Genomic DNA, 13,535 nt, shown 5'->3' on the forward strand with positions numbered 1-13,535 from the left:
TCCCCCTAATTGCTGCAGTGCATGTCCACAACCACAACGCCCCGGGAGTTCCCCAGGCAAGACACACCCAGGCTCTCAAAGCCATGGAGGCGATGCTCTGCGATAACCAGGTCTGGGTCAAATACTTTTCTGTGCTCTGTTGATCTTGCCTGGTGTAAACTGAGCCTGCCGATATGACCAGAAGGCTAGGGTTCTGCACTTTTTTTGAGAGTATTTCACTGGTTCCAATGCACCAGACAAGATCAGAAAAGCGTAGAAAAGTATTTTCAATCCAAAACAAATACGTATTTGACCCAGGTCTGGTGATAACACAGCGCGCTCCACTTAAAAGTCACAGTGAAATAAAAATGGGCTTTCTCATCAATTTGGTCAATTCTCAATAACTACACGAACATGCCTAAAAGTACATAGTCCAAAAATAATAAAATACCAATATACTTGTGTATTTTCACTTCAAAGGTTTTTTTTCCCTCCACTTCCTGGAAAACGAGTACCAGTGGCCGTCAACGTCGATCAAATGTCTGTCAAATTTCCGTTCTGCTCCAATTAACGTCCTTTCACACAGTGGCACGCATTCCTCCCCCTCCTCATTCGACATCAATCAAATCGACTCCCTGCCCTTCAAAAATTACCCCCCCCTTGAAAGAATTTGTTTTGGTTGCGTATGTGTCATATAGCGGACGCTAGTGCTGCTCTAACTTCTGTCTGGCTCACTGTGACTTTAACTGTAAATGGAACACGCAGCCTAAAAAATAAAATCCTCCATATTCTGGGGAAGAAAAAAAAAAAAACAAAAAAAAACATTGACAAGACAAACAAAAAAGCTTTCTTCGAAAATCACTGAACGTTCTTTGACAGCCACGGCGAATTCAGCTGTGGTTCCCATCAATAAGCATCTCTGACAGGATGTCATTTTGCACAAAGCGGCAAACTTGCTTTGGGGCGTCCAGTATTGCATTGTGGGTAGTAATATTGGTGGTAGTCAAGGCGCTGCAGGCTGGCACCAGGTATTAAATATTAAATATTGCATACATGTCGGTACATAACATTTTGTACCCCCCAAAAAAAATAAAAAAAAAAAATAAAATAAATTACATTACAACAGGTGAATTACACAGTACATGCAAGTTATTTTTTGTCGTTGTTTTGTTTCCCAAATTACACGTCATATACAGATCGTAAAAAAAGAGGTAACTCTCAGTTAAAAATGATACTCATATGAAAAAAAGGGAATTTGCTTCCAGTCCACTGAACGAAGACACAAAAAATGGGGGGGGGGGGCTTTCCCCCCCCCCGTCCCGTCCCATCCTGTTCACTCCAGGCCGAAGGTGCTGGTTTCCTCCACGGCGATCAGTAGCTTTTCGTGCAGCATGGTGTAGGAGGGGTAGGGCGGGAGGTCCAGCCGGTTAAAGCAGGTGTGTGCCCTGAAACGCACACAAAATGGACGACATGCTAAAACTTGAGCAATTCTCTGTCTCTGTCTCTGTCTCTGTCTCTCTCTCAAAAAATAAATGCTCCATGTCTAAAACCTAACAATCTGCTGGGTGTCTCGTGGCGTAGCCTGTAGAGCACTGTCCACATGCTCATTACGAGCCGCAACGTCGGCGGTTCGAGTCCGACCGCACAACCTTCGTCGCACGTCTCTCCCTCTCTCTTCCCCTGCTCTTCCTGTCTCTCTACACTGTCCTGTCCAATAAAGCTGAAAAGCCCAAAAAAATATTTAGAAAAAATAAAACCTAACAATCTGGGAGTCTTGGCATGGATTCGTGAATGAGGCTCTTAGAATGTAAGCGGACGGAACGCAGCATAAAAATGGTACATAAATATTACATACGTTTATTTGAATTCAAGCCCGCTACTTTGCGGTCAATCTTGGTTTGAGTGCGTTTTATTTATTTCTATGTCTTGACCTACAGCACCATATCCTGGCCATTATACAGTTGTGGGTGATCGAGTGTACGAAGGGGAAAAGAGCTGAATATGATGAGTCTTTAATGCACACTGTCATGTTTTCAGGTGGGCTAATGTTTTATGTCATCTATGGGGATTGTGTTTATTTATTACAGCGAAAGGCCAGAGGCATTTCACTGCTGAGCAAACCGATAATATAGTCAAACTGGAGACCCACTGCAGTGATGTGTGTGGCTCAGGTTGGAGCCCCACTTCCTGGCACGGCCCCGCCCGTCTCATATTTCCACCCTTATTTACACCTGTCTCACCTGTCTCACCTGTCTCACCTGCCTTACAGATGCACACTCTGCAATGATAAATATCCCACACTATTCTGTGACATGGCGGAATTAGGACATGTTTTTTATTTTTATTTTTTTATGGCTGGCCACTCAGGACAAGAAGCTTTGCCGCTCGCCAAATAAAAGGTACAGACTCCAAATGCTGAAATTCAGATCCAAAAGGTTATGGTAGATTCCGGCTTTGTTACATCATGAGCAGACATGCGCTAATGGTGTTGCATCGAGTATGAATTAATAACTGACACTTGACCTAAATCACTATTCAAGCACACAACAGGCAAACAACTACAAATGGTTGGACACTTAACTGGTTATGAACGGTGGTGGTGATTACGCTGGTGTTTCTATGATATAAAAATAAACATTTTTTTTGGGGTGTCCTCAATGCTAACTGCACTCCAGCTACGCGCTAAAAACGTCTTTCCTTTTGCTGTCGTGACAGGAGCAGCCCTGCCTCTCAGTCACGACATGTCGTGATACCTCCGGGCCGGATCACGCCTCGACCGCACGGCCGGCTCGACTCGAGCGGCGGCACTGCGCTTTTTTAACGACGACTTTTCCCTGGCCGACGCCTTCGCTCAGCAAACGGTCAGAGAAAACGGCGGACGGTTCATATGATTCAGGTTATACATTTATTTTTTTTTTTTGTTATTTTGAAAGACATTTTGTCTTGTGCAGTATTCGGAGGGTGCGAATAGTTTTTTTCCAACGCGACTGTTCGCGCTGCAGTCCCCAGGTCAGCGACTGCCGGCGAAAACCAGAATCAAAGCAACCGAACGGACAGGTTTAACCTTTAGCAGAAAGCTCGTTAGCGACCAGCAGCTCTTTTCTCAGCTTAAGAGTGGAGACGAGGGCGGGTCGTTTAAAGAATGTGTGTTTTTTTTCTTTTTTTTTTCTCGCGAATTCCAGCGTCGGTGGCGTGACAGCTGGGCGGGCGGAGGACGGCGGCCTCACTTCCTGCCGGCGAGGGAAGTCGCGAAATGGCCGCGTGTAAGCGGTATAAACACCGCGTGTGCGTGCGTGCGAGAGAGCGTGTAAAATGTGGGTCAAACAAACCCAGTAAGCCGCAGTAAGAACACAAACAGTGTGAGTGGCATGCTGGTCCTCAGCCTTTATTTGTGTAAAAAGCAGAACCCGTGAGAAAGAGACCGGCTCGACTGCAGCGTGATTGGCTGGGGTGCAAAAACCCTAGATCAGTGGTTTCTCAACCCTGGTCCTGGGGACCCACTGCCCTGTATCTTTTAGATGTTTCCCTGCTCCAACACACCTGATTGAAATGAATGGGTCGTCATCAAGTTCTGCAGAAGCCTGATAATGACCCGTTCATTTGAATCAGGTGTGTTGGAGCAGGGAGACATCTGAAACATGCAGGGCAGTGGGTCCCCAGGACCAGGGTTGAGAACCACTGATCTAGACCACTGATACTTCAGTCCTGGTCCTGGTCCTGGTCATGGCGGGCCGCAGGGTCTGCTGGTTTTTGGTTGTCGCTCAGGACTTAACTGATCATTTGAAGCAGTCTGTTACACAGTTAACTCACCTCACCTGGTTTCTGAATCGGTTGCTGATGTCAAGGCAAAAAACCTGCAGACCCTGTGGCTCTCCAGGACCAGTAGTGAAGATCACTGCACCCTAGACTCTCCCAGTCTGTGAAATAAGGACTAGCTGTTCCAGTTATGATGCAGTTTGGCGGCCTAGGGATTTAAGCCCGAGTACTAAACTTCAGCTAAGCACACTGCAATCGACCCTTCATGTCTTTTTTGTCTGAAGACTGACCAGTTCACAGCAGGGTGAAGACGGTAGTGTGGACAACCCATTTCTGCAAACATATCCATAGGGGGCGACATAGCTCAGGAGGTAAGACCGATTGTCTGGCAGTCGGAGGGTTGCCGGTTCAAACCCCGCCCTGGGCATGTCGAAGTGTCCTTGAGCAAGACACCTAACCCCTAACCCCTAACTGCTCTGGCGAATGAGAGGCATCAATTGTAAAGCGCTTTGGATAAAAGCGCTATATAAATGCAGTCCACCATATCCGGATCGCTGTTTCGGTTCAAAGGGAAATGATCTGATTCAGTCGATACAATGTGCAGAAATCAATGTGCATCGTCATGAATCATAGAAAAATATGTTCATCATTCAACCTCATCCTCATGCACACTAGTGATTTTTCCTTCTGTTGCAGTCAAAATGTTTTTGCACTCTCAACCTCATTTTGGGTGTTTGCATACACTGTAACAGGATTGTGTTACCTGGATCATATAGTATATATCGACCACTTCCTACTATATCCGACATAGCTCAGGAGGTAAGAGCACTTGTCTGGCAGTCAGAGGGTTGCCGGTTCGATCCCCCGCCCTGGGCGTGTCGAAGTGTCCCTGAGCAAGACACCTAACCCCTAACTGCTCTGGTGAATGCGAGGCATCAATTGTAAAGCACTTCGGATAAAAGCGCTATATAAATGCAGTCCATTTACCATATCAGTCTGATTGTTTTGGATCGTATCGTAGCAAAATTTGTGATATGGCCAAATGCTGAACCATTGCCTCAAGAATCAAAATGGCATCCTATCGTGGTGAAGCCTGAGGCTTACACCCCTAGTGAACATCGCTTGTCAGTAGCTTTCTTTCTGCTCCATCGAAGGAATGTTGTGTTTTCGTGCAGCACAAGATACATGGCATTCTAGGAAAAGCTGTCTTAATGCACCATAATATAAGCACCAGGCCACATGTTACACGGTCATGGCTGCCAAGCTTACGACTGCTAACGAAACCAGAAACGCACCCCTGCAAATCTAAACCTGGAACTGATCACTTAAGAAGCATGTATAATTGAAAACTATTTGCACACATATTAAGTTATCTAGGTACACGCATTTTTGAAACTAAGGATAAGTGTTTGGCTATAAAAGTAAACCCCAATTAGGCCCCTGACCCCTGATGCAGGATAACAGCAGTTGTTGTAGGTTGTATGTACCAGGTGAGAACAGGCAGTTTGCTTAGCAGAAAACTGCTTCCTGTTTACGATATACTGTCTCATGAGTGAAGCAGAAGAGGTTCTCATAGAATTTTCCAATTGTGTACATGCGTCTGTGTGACACCTTGGCAGGGCAGTGTGTGTGTGTGTGTGTGTGTGTGTGTGTATATTACCTGGGCAGGGCGGGGATCTTGCCCCACTGTGTGTGTATAGGGGTTATTACCAGGGCAGCGGTGTGTGTGTGTGTACAGGTGTGTGTACAGGTGTATGTATATGGGTGTTACCTGGGCAGGGCGGTGATCTTGCCCCAGTCTGTATGTGTGTGTACAGGTGTGTACAGGTGTATATATAGGTGTGCATTACCTGGGCAGGGCGGGGATCTTGCCCCACTGTGTGTGTATAGGGGTTATTACCAGGGCAGCGGTGTGTGTGTGTGTACAGGTGTGTGTACAGGTGTATGTATATGGGTGTTACCTGGGCAGGGCGGTGATCTTGCCCCAGTCTGTATGTGTGTGTACAGGTGTGTACAGGTGTATATATAGGTGTGCATTACCTGGGCAGGGCGGTGATCTTGCCCCAGTCTGTGTGTGTGTACAGGTGTATGTACAGGTGTGCGTTACCTGGGCAGGGCGGTGATCTTGCCCCAGTCTGAGTGTGTGTACAGGTGTGTACAGGTGTATGTATAGGTGTATAATACCTGGGCAGGGCGGTGATCTTTCCCCACTTCTCGATGCAGAAGCGGCGCAGGCCGTTGCTCCCGCGCAGCGAGGAGAAGCCCTCGTACGGGACGCTGGACGTGCCCGTCACAAACTGCAGGAGGCGCAGCCGCTGCTCGTTATTGAAGCGCTCCACCGCCCCCCAGAACCAGCGGATCACCATGTGCCCGTCGTGGTAGCCTGCAACCCAAAAACAGGGGGGGGGTTAAGGGTGGGGGGACGGGATAATGTGGGGGGCACAGACACCGGGCGGAGTGTGGTGGTGGGTGTTTGTGGGTACACATGCAAGAGCCACTACTGACTTACCCTGTCTGAGGAATTACATCACTTACATTTAGTAGACACTCTTATCCAGAACGACCTACACATACATGTTTTTGCATTTTGACACAGCATCCATTTAAACAGCTGGGTACACGGTAACATTTTCAGTGTAAAATCAACTCTAACAGAGTACACATGGTCCCTATTGGACTCGTATGTACTCTGTTAGAGTTGAATTGACACTGGACACTTTACTGCGTAATTACTGAAGCAGTGCAGGTTAAGTACCTTGCTCAAAGGCACAGCAGTGTTCCTCTGTACCTGGGAATCAAACTTGCAACATTCTGGTGCACCTTACACTACACGGCCACTGCAATGCCGCTAACAGGCAGGGGGGAATGGATGTGACCCCCGTAGCCTGTATCATGCGTCACACAAAGATTTTAGGCGTGCTTAATGTGTACATGCGAGCGGAAGAGCAAGAACACGTGCAGGAAAAATCCAGCAGATCGCTCGAAACGTAAAAACTGAAGACGTGTTTTTCCTTCGGGCTTCCTGCCTGAGAGGCCAGCAAACGGGCCGTTTAGTTCCTGATTACGCGCCCACTCCGCGCGCGATCTGAAGCCCCAGGAAAGTTCTAGAATCCCCGCTTCTCTACCGCCATTCTGAAAGCTGGTCCCCTGGGGGAGGCTGACCCGCTCAGACCCGGCAGGTGATTTGTTTTGGTTACCCCAGGTAATTACGCGCTTGGCCCGTAACGGAAACCAGATCCAGGACTTGTCCATTGGCATGGCGATTCCCTCATGTGCCTGAAGATTTAGAGTCACCTACGACATGCCCAGGATCACAGCTGTACACTGCGCAAAAACCAGCTGCCAGAATTAACATTAAGGACAAGGAGAAATTTTCCCATGTGCCTCCATAAATCACACGCTGTAAAGCATGTATCCAACATCCGACTCAAGCTGTGTTCAAAAATGCATCACCATAAATACGTTACAGTAGTATTGCGGTTAGGTCAGATGTTAACTATGGCATTTTTCATTTCAACATACTCAGTTATTTTATATAAGGGTCTCTTGTACTATGTTTTGCCCCTTTGCGCTTACACACCCATGTACTAAGTACTAACTGTACTAAGTGGGCCATCTTTCTGAAGTGTGGCTCCTCGGTGCAAACTCATACTCTCTGTAATGTACTAAGTGTGGCTCTTCAGTGCACACACATCCTCTCTGTACTGTACTAAGTGTGGCTCCCCAGTGCACACTCATCCTCTCTGTACTGTACTAAGAGTGGCCCCATCAGTGCACACACATACTCTCTGTACTGTACTAAGTGTGGCTCCTCAGTGCACACTCATACTCTCTGTACTGTACTAAGTGTGGCCCATCAGTGCACACTCATACTCTCTGTACTGTACTAAGTGTGGCCCCATCAGTGCACACTCATCCTCTCTGTACTGTACTAAGTGAATTTACCCCCTCTGTACTCAGTGTTGTTCCTCCAGTCATTCAGGTCGATCTCCGCAGTTCCGGCGATGACCAGCTCCAGCTCTCTGGCGTCGAACACCGAAACCAGACGAGAGTCGACCACCTGCTCCACACACAAGGGAAAGGGGTGAGAGAGTAGATTTGTTTTTACACACTACATAATGACATCTTTTTTTTTTTTAAATGCTATGCTTGTAGCTCCTCAAAAAATAAAAAAAAACGTCCACACTGACTGTATGTATACATTCACTATTTTAGCTACAGTAAGTGAATCCAACAGTTTTGTTATCAACCTTTATATTTTGTTTCAATTTTGAGTGCAATAATTAGGTGTATTGCGACGTATGTGGTATCATACTAATGTGGTACACAAATGATACTACAAAGGTGTCCAGACTATTGTGAAGTCATAACGCATTGTATAAAGGCAGTAAGGTGCAGTCATAGCGTGCTGTATAAATGTAAGTCAGGTGTAGTCATAGTGCTGTATAAATGTAAGTCAGGTGTAGTCATAGTGCTGTATAAATGTAAGTCAGGTGTAGTCATAGTGCTGTATAAATGTAAGTCAGGTGTAGTCATAGCGTGCTGTATAAATACAGTAAGGTGTAGTCATAGCGTGCTGTATAAATGTAAGTCAGGTGTAGTCATAGTGCTGTATAAATGTAAGTCAGGTGTAGTCATAGTGCTGTATAAATGTAAGTCAGGTGTAGTCATAGCGTGCTGTATAAATGTAAGTCAGGTGTAGTCATAGTGCTGTATAAATGTAAGTCAGGTGTAGTCATAGTGCTGTATAAATGTAAGTCAGGTGTAGTCATAGCGTGCTGTATAAATACAGTAAGGTGTAGTCATAGCGTGCTGTATAAATGCAGTAAGGTGCAGTCATAGCGTGCTGTATAAATGCAGTAAGGTGTAGTCATAGCGTGCTGTATAAATGCAGTAAGGTGTAGTCATAGCGTGCTGTATAAATGCAGTAGGGTGTAGTCATAGCGTGCTGTATAAATGCAGTAAGGTGTAGTCATAGCGTGCTGTATAAATGCAGTAGGGTGTAGTCATAGCGTGCTGTATAAATGCAGTAAGGTGTAGTCATAGCGTGCTGTATAAATGCAGTAAGGTGTAGTCATAGCGTGCTGTATAAATGCAGTAGGGTGTAGTCATAGCGTGCTGTATAAATGCAGTAAGGTGTAGTCATAGCGTGCTGTATAAATGCAGTAAGGTGTAGTCATAGCGTGCTGTATAAATGCAGTAGGGTGTAGTCATAGCGTGCTGTATAAATGCAGTAAGGTGTAGTCATAGCGTGCTGTATAAATGCAGTAAGGTGTAGTCATAGCGTGCTGTATAAATGCAGTAAGGTGCAGTCATAGCATGCTGTATAAAGGCAGTAAGGTGCAGTCATAGCATGCTGTATAAATGCAGTAAGGTGCAGTCATAGCATGCTGTATAAAGGCAGTAAGGTGCAGTCATAGCATGCTGTATAAAGGCAGTAAGGTGCAGTCATAGCATGCTGTATAAAGGCAGTAAGGTGCAGTCATAGCATGCTGTATAAAGGCAGTAAGGTGCAGTCATAGCATGCTGTATAAAGGCAGTAAGGTGCAGTCATAGCATGCTGTATAAAGGCAGTAAGGTGCAGTCATAGCATGCTGTATAAAGGCAGTAAGGTGCAGTCATAGCATGCTGTATAAAGGCAGTAAGGTGCAGTCATAGCATGCTGTATAAAGGCAGTAAGGTGCAGTCATAGCATGCTGTATAAAGGCAGTAAGGTGCAGTCATAGCATGCTGTATAAAGGCAGTAAGGTGCAGTCATAGCATGCTGTATAAATGCAGTAGGGTGTAGTCATAGCGTGCTGTATAAATGCAGTAGGGTGTAGTCATAGCGTGCTGTATAAATGCAGTAAGGTGTAGTCATAGCGTGCTGTATAAATGCAGTAAGGTGCAGTCATAGCATGCTGTATAAAGGCAGTAAGGTGCAGTCATAGCATGCTGTATAAATGCAGTAAGGTGCAGTCATAGCATGCTGTATAAAGGCAGTAAGGTGCAGTCATAGCATGCTGTATAAAGGCAGTAAGGTGCAGTCATAGCATGCTGTATAAAGGCAGTAAGGGGCAGTCATAGCATGCTGTATAAAGGCAGTAAGGGGCAGTCATAGCATGCTGTATAAAGGCAGTAAGGGGCAGTCATAGCATGCTGTATAAAGGCAGTAAGGTGCAGTCATAGCATGCTGTATAAAGGCAGTAAGGGGCAGTCATAGCGTGCTGTATAAATGCAGTAAGGTGCAGTCATAGCATGCTGTATAAAGGCAGTAAGGTGCAGTCATAGCATGCTGTATAAATGCAGTAAGGTGCAGTCATAGCATGCTGTATAAAGGCAGTAAGGTGCAGTCATAGCATGCTGTATAAAGGCAGTAAGGTGCAGTCATAGCATGCTGTATAAATGCAGTAAGGTGCAGTCATAGCATGCTGTATAAAGGCAGTAAGGTGCAGTCATAGCATGCTGTATAAAGGCAGTAAGGGGCAGTCATAGCATGCTGTATAAAGGCAGTAAGGTGCAGTCATAGCATGCTGTATAAATGCAGTAAGGTGCAGTCATAGCATGCTGTATAAAGGCAGTAAGGTGCAGTCATAGCATGCTGTATAAAGGCAGTAAGGTGCAGTCATAGCATGCTGTATAAAGGCAGTAAGGTGCAGTCATAGCATGCTGTATAAATGCAGTAAGGTGCAGTCATAGCATGCTGTATAAAGGCAGTAAGGTGCAGTCATAGCATGCTGTATAAAGGCAGTAAGGGGCAGTCATAGCATGCTGTATAAAGGCAGTAAGGTGCAGTCATAGCATGCTGTATAAAGGCAGTAAGGTGCAGTCATAGCATGCTGTATAAAGGCAGTAAGGTGCAGTCATAGCATGCTGTATAAATGCAGTAAGGTGCAGTCATAGCATGCTGTATAAAGGCAGTAAGGTGCAGTCATAGCATGCTGTATAAAGGCAGTAAGGGGCAGTCATAGCATGCTGTATAAAGGCAGTAAGGTGCAGTCATAGCGTGCTGTATAAATGCAGTAAGGTGTAGGCAGATGTTCTGTACCTCATAGAAGCCGCGCACCAGCGCCTCAGTCTGCTGCACAACCCCTCGCTCCACCCTCCACTTCACCATCCGCTCGATGTACTCCTTCTTGTTCTTCTCCGTCACCTGAACGTTGGCCCCGCCCGACTTCAGCTCCCTCTCCGTCACCTGTCACAGGAAGTGACATCAGAGTCCATACAGACCAATGCGGAAGCAAGTCCCTATTCTTCTATTCTTCACATTTAAAGGCCAGTATATGCTTTCGTTGTAGTTCAGTGAGCTGCTATTTGCTGGCTCCTAGTTAATATTCATGAAGGGGTGTGGTTGAAGGCAGAAAATCCCAGGTCAAGCAACAAAAGCATCAGAACCTCCTGCTACCAAATGGAACAGTACAGAGGATGGAAAGAACACAGGAGCGGATAAAGAAGCCCTCTTGGACTTGGCCATCAGGCGCAGTATTCACTTCCTGTTCTGAATTCAATTTGAAGGTCAGGAAGAACCGCACCTGTCCGAAGACCTCCTCGTTCACGGTGAAGGTGAGGTCCAGGATGTCGGTGATGTCGTTGTCCTTCACCCACTGCAAGCTCTGGTGGAACTCCTCGTCCAGGTACTCCAGGTCACTGAGGTCAGTCGCTCTGCAAGGTAAATCGCGCTGTGCTTTAACAGAGTTCTGTGGGGGTACTGTAGGTTTAACCCCTTTATGCCTTAACATCACAAATACGTTGTTAGAATGTTCTTAACTGAACATTCTAAAGCTGATGTCACAGTCACTACTGGTTATTGAAAGCAGTGGAGTTCTAGAACACCAAGTTAGTTTTTTTAGAAAAACAAAAAGAAAAAAACATTGCAAGTAACCCGTTCTTCAAAGGGTTAAACACTGCCATTGTCAGCATCTAAGAGTACCCAAAACATCATTACTCCATCTTAAAATGACACTTTCTCACTGAACACATATCTCTTCCTGGAAGCAGATATTTATGGTGTTGAGAGGGGTGAGAGAGAGGTGAGAGTTTGGGGGGGGGGGAGGAAGTCACTCACAGCCTTAAGAGAGCCTTGTAGAAGGGTCGGGTGAAGAAGGCGTCCAGCAGGTACTGGTGGATCAGCGCCAGGCCCAGAATGCGACCGCTGAACCGGAACCTGGAGAGGAAATGTAATATTATGCAATGTAATGTTATGGTATGTTATGCAATGTAATGTAATGGTATGTAATTCAGTGTAATGTAATGTTATGTAATGTTATGCAATGCAATGTAATGTAATGTTATGCAATGCAATGTAATGTCATGCAATGCAATGCAATGTAATGTAATGCAAAGTAATGTTGACTGATGAGCTGTGAAAATGGCGGATAAAGCATCTGCGTGCATGAGGACCAGAGAGGGGGAGGGGGGTGTAGAGAGGGGGGTGGGGCGAGCGGGACGCACCATTCCAGATGGTTCTCCACGAAGGCGGACATGGGGCTGATCTGCACGGTGTAGGTGTCGTTGGCGGAGTACTCGAACAGGCCGTAGTACGGGTTGAACAGCTCCTGGGACAGCAGGAAGAAGAACTCCCGCGACGGGCCGCTGTAGTCCAGGCTACGGGGGAGGGGGGGGGGGGACAGCCGTCAAACAATAATTAAAAACCCTGGGAGAGAGCTGAACAGACTTATTATATCTACTACACTCACATACATAAACAAACGATTTCTTTTATTTAAAACAATTTAAACCAGATCCACAGCTTCCTCCCAGAGCATTTATTCAAAAGGACTCATTCTAAGACTGTGGGGGTCTGTCCGGGGCAGGTGCAGCGGGACCCTACCCCTCCTCCCCAATAAAGATGCTGTAGACTATGACTACAGCTTTCTTCAGCAGGTACCTACCCCTCCTCCCCAATAAAGATGCTGTAGACTATGACTACAGCTTTCTGCAGAAGGTACCTACCCCTCCTCCCCAATAAAGATGCTGTAGACTATGACTACAGCTTTCTGCAGCAGGTACCTACCCCTCCTCCCCAATAAAGATGCTGTAGACTATGACTACAGCTTTCTGCAGCAGGTACCTACCCCTCCTCCCCAATAAAGATGCTGTAGACTATGACTACAGCTTTCTGCAGCAGGTACCTACCCCTCCTCCCCAATATAGATGCTGTAGACTGTGACTACAGCTTTGTGCAGCAGGTACCTACCCCTCCTCCCCAATAAAGGTGATGTAGAGCTTGTTCCTCTGCAGCTCCTTTCGGGAGTAGGCCATGGCCTGGTTGAAGGTTCCCTCCAGCAGGTGCTCTCGGCTGATGATCAACCTGCAACACAACAACGCCAACGCCGTCACAGCACCGGAGTTTCACGCACAGCCTCTGGAGCTGACCCAGGGTCAGTGCTTTCCAGGCAGGATCCACCCACGCGGAGCGGGGGACGGCCTGTGCTGTCGTGCGGTTGTGTGGTTCTCCTCCCGTGTGTGTGTGCACTTACTTGATCTTGCCCGGGCCCTGCCCGTAGCCCTTAGCCTCCAGCTTCCTGTAGAAGTTCCGCAGCTTGGCCTCGAAGTCTCTGCGGTAGGGGGCGGGCGCTCGGGCCCTCTGCAGTCCTGTAAACAAAACAAAAAAACAAGAACACACACACACACACAGACACACACACACAGGCACACACACACAGGCACACACACACAGACACACACACACAGGCACACACACACAGGCACACACACACAGGCACACACACAGACACAGACACACACACACACACACACACACACAGACACACACACACAGGCACACACACACAGGCACACACACAGACACACACACACAC

At 46.7% G+C, this 13,535-nt stretch overlaps 1 protein-coding gene across 1 annotated transcript in view; it reads right to left on the reverse strand.

Annotated features, from left to right (window-relative positions):
- Positions 1 to 1,064: 1,064 nt before the first annotated feature.
- Positions 1,065 to 13,535, reverse strand: part of hecw1b (HECT, C2 and WW domain containing E3 ubiquitin protein ligase 1b) — a 69,823-nt gene continuing 57,352 nt past the window's right edge. The window contains exons 20-28 of the mRNA XM_035429321.1: positions 13,194 to 13,308; positions 12,911 to 13,024; positions 12,166 to 12,318; positions 11,780 to 11,878; positions 11,247 to 11,376; positions 10,763 to 10,909; positions 7,681 to 7,795; positions 5,920 to 6,118; positions 1,065 to 1,424 (exon numbers count right to left, since the gene is read on the reverse strand). Coding sequence (XP_035285212.1) covers positions 1,313 to 1,424; positions 5,920 to 6,118; positions 7,681 to 7,795; positions 10,763 to 10,909; positions 11,247 to 11,376; positions 11,780 to 11,878; positions 12,166 to 12,318; positions 12,911 to 13,024; positions 13,194 to 13,308 — 1,184 coding nt within the window. The 3' untranslated portion in view covers positions 1,065 to 1,312. The remainder of the gene's footprint in view (positions 1,425 to 5,919; positions 6,119 to 7,680; positions 7,796 to 10,762; positions 10,910 to 11,246; positions 11,377 to 11,779; positions 11,879 to 12,165; positions 12,319 to 12,910; positions 13,025 to 13,193; positions 13,309 to 13,535) is intronic.

Source organism: Anguilla anguilla, chromosome 8, assembly GCF_013347855.1.
Source record: "Anguilla anguilla isolate fAngAng1 chromosome 8, fAngAng1.pri, whole genome shotgun sequence".
Taxonomy (NCBI): domain Eukaryota; kingdom Metazoa; phylum Chordata; class Actinopteri; order Anguilliformes; family Anguillidae; genus Anguilla; species Anguilla anguilla.